The following is a 7,965-nucleotide window of genomic DNA, read 5'->3' as shown; positions in this document are numbered from 1 at the left end:
TCTGCAGCCATCAATTCATAGATTTCTTCACTTATTCCATCCAGTGCATACTTATTCAGCAAGTGCTATGGGTGTGTCCCAGAGCTACAAGAGGTAGCAGAAATCCAAAGGAGATTAAGGTGAGGTTCTTTTGCTAGTAGTTGGAAGAACAGATTAAAAGGGGAAAGTTATTTAAAACTTGGAAAACACAGGAGCCCCCAAAATGGCTTTCTTTCTGTTTATCTTGGGCCATCTTCACCAAGGAAAGCTTACGGGAAGCTTTGACGGACGGAGGGTGGTGCTGGCAGAAACCAGGAGGGCTGCCACCTTCTGAGGACAAGGAAAGGGACATAGAGTTACCAAGGAATTCAGACACACACGGGAAAGAGGCAGCTACATCGAAACAGCAAAACTTTAGAAAGAACCCTGAGACGAGAGCCAGATCATGCCCAGAAACAGCGACACGATAAAAAATGACGGAGCTTAGACAGTGTCACACGAACGCTTGAATTCCATACCTGATTCAAAGAAATGCTTCCTGGGGTTTTGTTTGTTAGCTGCCTTCCTTCCTCCATGTCCCACTGGATACCGGAATTTTAAGCCTTGGGATCGCTCTGAATTCCTTTTATAGAGTCCTTGCTTTGCAGCAAGAATGTATAGGATATGGTGTAAACAGACAACGGAAAAACAGGCGCTTGTAACTCATTACCTGGGAAAGTCTCAGGCTCCTTGTCCCCCAAATAGATCGCAGTGGCTCTGTACACTTAGGTGGTTCCTCCCCTCCCCCACTTGGCCCCTCCAGCCCTGGCCACGTCCCTTCAGGAATTACCTGGGGAGGTGCATCTTCTATTTCAGGAGCCCTCAGGTAGAAAGCCGTACATGCCCCGCCCCTAAACGTCTGTGTGCCCTCTCTACATGTTTACTGAATGAATGCATGAATGGGTGAATGACCCCTGTATTCCATCCCCCAGCCTCGTGTACGGTTACCATCACGTTTCTTTCCATTGGCTGAGTATGTTAACGTTTCTCGTTAACGTGTCAGGGTTTGGGAAACCTGTCATTAACGGGAATAGTCCATAGATTGGCGTGCCTGCTATACCTGGTGTGGGCATCAGCCGCGTGAGGCAAGGGGCACTTGTCACTGCCCATCTCGCCACGCTGAGCAATATTCCCATTTAGGGCGTGTTCCAGGTATTGGTATATAAGGATGTTCCTACTGTGAAAAGTTACCTGTGTTGTTTACGTGAGAGGACATTTTAATATTATTTTGTTGAATTCCTTCCCAACAACAAAAAAAAATCTATAATGAGAAATACTATGTATACGTCTTCTTTAAGTGACAGCCTCTCTTAGGCCCGGTGAATGTATTGATTACCAGTTGGCATTCTGGGGGTTACAGCGAAGGCATTAGGTTGGTGCAAATGTAATTGCGGTTTTGCATTTTTTAAGACTGTTTTTAAACCGCGATTACTTTTGCACCAACCTAATACTTTTAGTTATTTCAACATACTGGGGTGGCGGGGGGAAAGTATTACCACTCGAGCATATTAGATTCTGCAGTGGCATCATATTTTTACTCTCTACAAGTCACCGGGTCTGAATAAATCACAGTGAAATTAAACACACCGGGATTAATCTCAGGGTTTGCCATTATTTTTGAACTAGTAAATTAGAATGTTGTGCTTTGTGACAGAAGAACAACTTGGGAAAACTACGAAGGGCGTGATTGAAACGCAGCCCCCTTTTCAGCGAAGACGGCCCACGCGCCTCCTGGAAATTGGCGCCCCCTTCTATCAAGACAGCCAGCTGCAAGTGAAGGTGTACTGGAAAAAAACCGAAGGTACGCAGAGGGCGGGTGTGTTATCTGCCTCCGGTGGCACAGTGCTATCAAGGTACATGCGAAAAACTCAGTAAGTACCGTGTTTCCCTGAAAATAAGACCTAATTGGAAAATAAGCCCTAGCATGAATTTTCAGGGTGCACATCGTATAAGCCCTACCCCAGACATAAGCCCCAGTTCAGTTCGTCAGCCAGGCATGACTGTTTGAATAAATGCAGGTTTTTGTACATAACTACATGTAGACTGTTGGAGCAAAAATTAATGTAAGACCTGGTCGTATTTTCGGGGAAACACGGTAGCAAGCCGCCGTGCTGATAATATTAAGGAAAACAGTAGCTGCACAAAACACAGCCGTTTTTTTTTGTTTGTTTTTACATGTCTGGCTGTTCTAAAGTCTAAGTGGGTTCCTCACTCCCAGACATCTGTATCACATTTTGAAATCAGCCGCGGTCAATGGCTTCCAGTCTATCATTTCAGGGACATTGACCTATCTTCCTTCCTTGCCTAGAAGGCTCATCTTGGGTCTAGACTACTCAAAATAGTCATTATTTGGCACGTAATTTTGTTGTTGTTCTAAATTAGTTTTTTATTTTAAAAAGACCCATCACACAGATAGCTTTGAAACTAGGAAAAAAATCACTTATCATCTCACTATCATTTCATAGAAACAGCTTTTTTTGTGGGTTTCCTTTCAGAAGGCTCTTCTGTGTGTCAGTGTGTGTGTGTGTGTGTGTGTGTGTGTGAGACACACACATTTTCAAGTAACATTATATATGAGCATTCTATATTGTCATATATTTTTTATATTTTGAATCGCTGCCTTGATGAATACAGCATAACATAAGACGTGTTCTTACTCCACCACTGAAAAAGTTTCCATTTTATAATTAATTCTGCAGTGAACAATTATCTTACAATAAATTCTTTTTGTTTGCTTGCATATTTATCTTTAGGGTAAATTCATTGTGCCGGTTTCTGTTCTTTAGTCTTAGGCTCTTTATTTTGCCTTATTGAAATGGTGCTTTTAGAATTATTTGGCATATATTTTTATCTTTATCACTCCTATGCATTTAGGAGCATAAGCAAAATAGATTGTGTCAAGAGTCCAGTTTACAATTTTTTTCCAGTTCTTCTGAAGTGCTGTTTCACTCAGGGTATCAGCCCATGTACGTTGATAGTATTGATTGGTACGCTTCTCATTCCAGAATTTTCTTCCAAGCTGCTGGCATCCATTCTGCAGCTAAAGCAGCATCACCGTTAACATTCATGTTTTATCACCGTCATATGTTAATTAAAATTAAAGTCTATTTATTCAAAATTAAAAATTATTAAAGTCCAAAGTTATTTATTAAATTAAAAGTTAATGGATTCATATTACTAGGTTTAATAATAGTTTCATAATAAATATTAAATTATAAAATTTAATTGATCTTTTGTAGATATCCATTTTAAATTAGAATAGTATATCAATATGTTGTATTAATATTGATAAAACATTTTATTCATGTAGTATTGAAAATGTGGATATATACGGGGGAGGGTGTGTGTGTCATCTAAGTGTATTTAATATTTTACTTTCTCAGATCACTTCTGGTTCTCCCATGTAATGTAATATCTTCATTTCACACTGTCTTTATCTCTAACATCTTAGATTATATAGCACAGTCTGTCACTATTAGCTGAATAATTAGTGACATAAGAGCGAATTTGCATATGAGTATTTACGTACTCACTCATTCATTCTGTAAATAGTGACTGAGTATTACCTGCCAGAGCCATGCTCATTTTTGTTTCTACAAACGTGCACCCCAAATGTCATCTTTGGGTTGATGGAGCTGTGCCCGAATTAGAGATTAGTCCAGTAACCCCAGGGGCAAACACAGCACAGACAATGAGAGTGGACTCCGAGTGAGGCGAAAAGCAGAGGCAGCCAAGGCCGTCATCACCTGCGACCCGGAGGGCCAGCTAGGAGGATGTTTTCAGCTGAGTGCGCAGGGAGCCCACGGCATCATTTTAAGCTGGACATGACGTGACGGACGTGGGTGTGAAGTGATCACCTGGCTGCACTGCGGAGGACCCATGTGAGATGGTCTATCGTGACTGAGGGACATTCCCCTGGATGCCAGGAGAGAGCAGATGATAGCCAATCCTGGGAAGACGATAGCACAGAAGAAAAGCTAATGGATCTGAGAGACGTTCGACAGATAGAATTGACAGGACTGGGTGCTGGGTTGGAAGTGAAGGGTGGCAGAGAAGGTGATGCGGAGAATGGTGTCTCCAAGGGGACACTGATGGCCCACAGACTGCGGTGAGGGACAGTTTGGATGTGTGCGTATTTTGAGTTTGAAATGCATTGGAGCCCATGGAGAAAAGTGGCAGTTTGTGTAGTCAGCCACACACGTTGTCCACTGTGAAACAAACCAGCAGGTACCACTTCTATGCACTAGGCAGTGGATGCCCTTTCTGACCGACCCCGGAATTATGCAGTGCACAACCTGCTCAACTGTAAGCAAGAGGCCCTTGCCTGGAGCTCAGGATAGGGTTAGCAATAGAGACTTGAAGCAGTAGAAATTACAGTTGTGTCGAGTGGGTGAAGTCACCTAGACAGGGTCCAGAATGAGAGCATGGAAGATGAAAGACGGGGACCCGCACGGGGGAACCCCAGTGTTAATAGCAGGACACAAGGAGATGACCCCTCCCAAAAGATATGTAGTGAGCGCTCAGAGCAACTGGAAAAAACAGGGAGATTTGAGATGGAAAGCTAAGGGGCCCAAAGCTTTCAAGAAGCGGGGATTTGTAAAGTCAGACCCTGCCGAGGCTGCGAGGAAGATGGGGAGAACCCTTTAGGGTTGAGTGGCCCAGCAGTGACCACTTTTTAAGCAAAATGGTGGAATTGGAACCGCTCCAGTCCAATATACTAGCACCAAAGCATGAGGATAGGCTTCAAGGCAAGAAATGAATGTTGTGGAATTTGGTTTGAAACAGAAGCTACCTCGGGCCACTGATTTTAAAATGAAAGGAGAAAAATTGAGCCCCGTTCGTCCCAGAGTCTGTATTCATGGGTCTGTCCACTCACTACAATTTATGTGCAGCCCCCCAAACACCATGCTTGCCGATTTCGTGCTCACTCGTGGGGACGCTCACGCACACAGTGGTGATGAATCCGAGTCACCCTTCGAACATGTTTCCAATGGAAGACGAACAAGGTGACCCTCTGCCTTCTGGCTTTGGCGCTCATGCTGTGATCCTGTCCTCTGCCTGGTCTATTTAGCGCCACAGTTTTTTTCCTTTTTCTTTTTTTCTTTCTTTTTTTTCACTCTCTTGCTTCTTGGGGGAGATTTTGCTGTTGAAAGCAGACCCCAAGCACAGTGCAGAAGCAGCCGGCGGTCCTTCTAAGCGTGAGAAAGCTGATGGGTGCTTTACTGTGGAAAGGCATGCGTGGTTCGATAAGTTTCCTTCCAGGTACGACTGACAGTGAGGTATGGGCGGGGAGCTCAGTGCTAAGGAATAAAAAATATGGTGCCTCCTGAGAAAGGAAGCGAGAACCTGCTGGTTTATACATACAAAAGGCTGCCTGTGATGTCAATAGCGCATGATGAACCTTCGGCAAAGGAGAAAAAGTGGCCAAGTTTGTGGTTCTTGAGATGATGACTGATACGAAAAAAAAAAAAGGGCAGTGGGCAGCATTACAATGAGGCTGAAAATGAACAAAATTGACAGTCATGCTACCCACGATCTCGAAAATGTTTGCAAGCAACATTTTTAACAGAGAAGCATGACAATTATGAATGGATAAGAAATATGTGAGGTTATTTAGACAGAAACACATATAAAACAAGATTATGTATCGATTCACTGGCAAAAATGTGATGACCGCTGGCTCCCAGGAGGCTAACGCCATGTTTCCCCTGGAAGCAGTGATTCAGTATTTGCTCATTCCGTGTTCCCAGTGATGTTTATAAACCCAAACTACTGTGCATCACGAGAATTGATTGTATGTATAGACTTCCATGCAAAATGTATGCCGTTTTTTTTTATGAAGCTTGGAAAAGCTTGGACTGGCCTCTATATGTTTGAAAAATGTGTCAGATTCCTTAAAAGACACCTTGTTCATGTTAATCATGTTTTAAAGTGTAGGTTCTATTATTGTTCAGGTAGGAGAAAGCCACCAGATGAGAGGGCGACGGCCATTGAAAGCAGTTTGTGACTCTCAGCTCCGAAGAGGAGCTGACATGCCACACCAAGCTAGGGGCCAGATGTGATGGAGGGAGAGAGAGGCAGAGAGAGAAGGAGAGGGAGGGAGGGAGAGAGAGAAAGAGATAGAGAGAGAGAGAGAGAGAGAGAGAGAGAGAGAGAGAGTTGAGGTTTCTGCAGGAAGCACCTTGCAAGGCAGGTGAGCAGGTTTAGGGCTGGCTGGTTTGAATAATCCCAGTGGGCTCTGGACTTTGGAGCACAGGGCTGCCCCTACTTGCCTCATACCTGTGGGACTAGGACTGGGGATGGTGTGAGAGCCTGAGAGGGCAGGCGTTTTGGATGTGAGCTGTGGATTGGCTGGTTTTCGCAGGAAAGGTGTGCTTGCAGGTAGGTGCGTTGCTCCACCCTCTGTAGGAATTGGCTAGTCTCTCCAGGGTCAGCGAGACATCACAAATACAGAAAGCAAACAGGTATGATGAAATAAAAGGCAACCTGAATGCAGTTTGAGGGCACGAATCCAGTTGTTGTATGAGGGTTGAGTTTGGAAAGCCCCTACGTGGGACAGGAAGTTGGGAGCAGACGGTAGAGTGTCAGGCACACTCTGTTTCCATCGCAAATTTGCACACGTGTCACTCCCCAGGGGTTGAACGGCACTGCCCAGTCTGCTCAATGACTGTAAAGGGCTTAAAATGAAGAATTAGAGTCCTCAGTTGCACTAACAGCACATCACCAGCTTTCTGGGCACGCGTGGCTGGGGGTCACCACGTATAGGACATTTCTGTCACTACAGATGGCTGTGTCGGACAGCGCTGGCCCGGGATACCTTATCCACTGTCACCTGCACCGTCCACTCCCAGTGTCAAACCTTCTTCTACTGTTTACTCAACAGTCAACTTCCTCATGAGCAAGACGCCAGCTGCCTTACTGAGAATTGTGACCCTCTGTCGATCGATACACGGCACTCGCGTCCCTCCTGCACTTATGTGTAGCCTCATGACCTTCCACCCCGAACCTGGTCTTCTGTCTGCACTCTGGCTATGATTGGTGTGCCCATTAGTACTGAAGACCCCGCAGAGCGGCCGTTTCTGTGTGGTCACCGCACTGCCATGCCAGGACAGCACCACTCGCCGAACGACAGGATATGAACTCACTCACTGATTGACTTCATACGGATGTATAATATCAAATCCTTCACAGAGAGAGAGAGAGAGAGAGAGAGAGAGAGAGAGAGAGAGAGAGAAAGAGGGAGAGAGAAACCCTTGATGTCTGCCGTGTAAAAGCTCAAACCTGTGTGTGTGTGTGTGTGTGTGTGTGTGTGTGTGTCTGGTCAGTGTTCTTGCCTGCAAATCCCCAGCAGGGATCCAATACACAGACATGCAAGGATGCACTTATGTGAGAGGGAGGGGGCTGTCTGCCCGATGTCTTCTGATAAGAGGACTCTGTACCCCAACATTCAAAGGGGATTGCGTCTCAATGGCCCATTCAAGTTTGGGGAAAATGCTTTTGTTCTTCTGTGGGTGGCTTCACTAGCCTATTGGCTTTATCAGAAAAATGGAAGATTCAGAGACGTTTGACGCCGACTGGCTCTTCTGGGAACAGAGAGAACTGCTTCCAAGTTTTGCCCCGTTTGTAGGAACCGGTAGACACCGTGGTTGGGTTATTCTCAAGACATCTTGGGAGCCATTTATTTTTATTTTTATTTTTTACAGATTTTATTGGGGAATTGGGGAAGGCGAACAGTGTTGGAGAATTGGGGGAGGGAACAGCCAAGTTGTTGTCCTTCGATCTTAGTTGTGGAGGGTGCAGCTAGCTCAGCTCCAAGTCCAGTTGCCATCCAGCTGCCTATTGGCAGCTGTGGCTGCTTAGCTCAAGGTGCTGTGTTCAATCTTAGTTGCGGGTGGGCATAGCCCACCACCCATGTGGGAGTCTAACCGGAAACCTTGTTAGGAGCAC

General features: G+C 45.2%; 1 protein-coding gene across 3 annotated transcripts in view; it reads left to right on the top strand.

The window, feature by feature from the left end:
• ANOS1 (anosmin 1) overlaps window positions 1-7,965 on the top strand; it is a 184,840-nt gene that overhangs the window by 167,685 nt on the left and 9,190 nt on the right. For 2 of the 3 annotated variants that reach the window (XM_019629175.1, XM_019629172.1), the window contains one exon: window positions 1,673-1,819. In XM_019629175.1, the coding sequence (XP_019484720.1) occupies window positions 1,673-1,819 (147 nt within the window). The remainder of the gene's footprint in view (window positions 1-1,672; window positions 1,820-7,965) is intronic. The other variant, XM_019629173.1, reaches the window with a different exon arrangement.

Source organism: Hipposideros armiger, unplaced genomic scaffold, assembly GCF_001890085.2.
Source record: "Hipposideros armiger isolate ML-2016 unplaced genomic scaffold, ASM189008v1 scaffold_827, whole genome shotgun sequence".
Lineage (NCBI taxonomy): Eukaryota > Metazoa > Chordata > Mammalia > Chiroptera > Hipposideridae > Hipposideros > Hipposideros armiger.
Note: the sequence above shows the minus strand (reverse complement) of the source record. Positions and strands in the feature narration are given on the sequence as shown.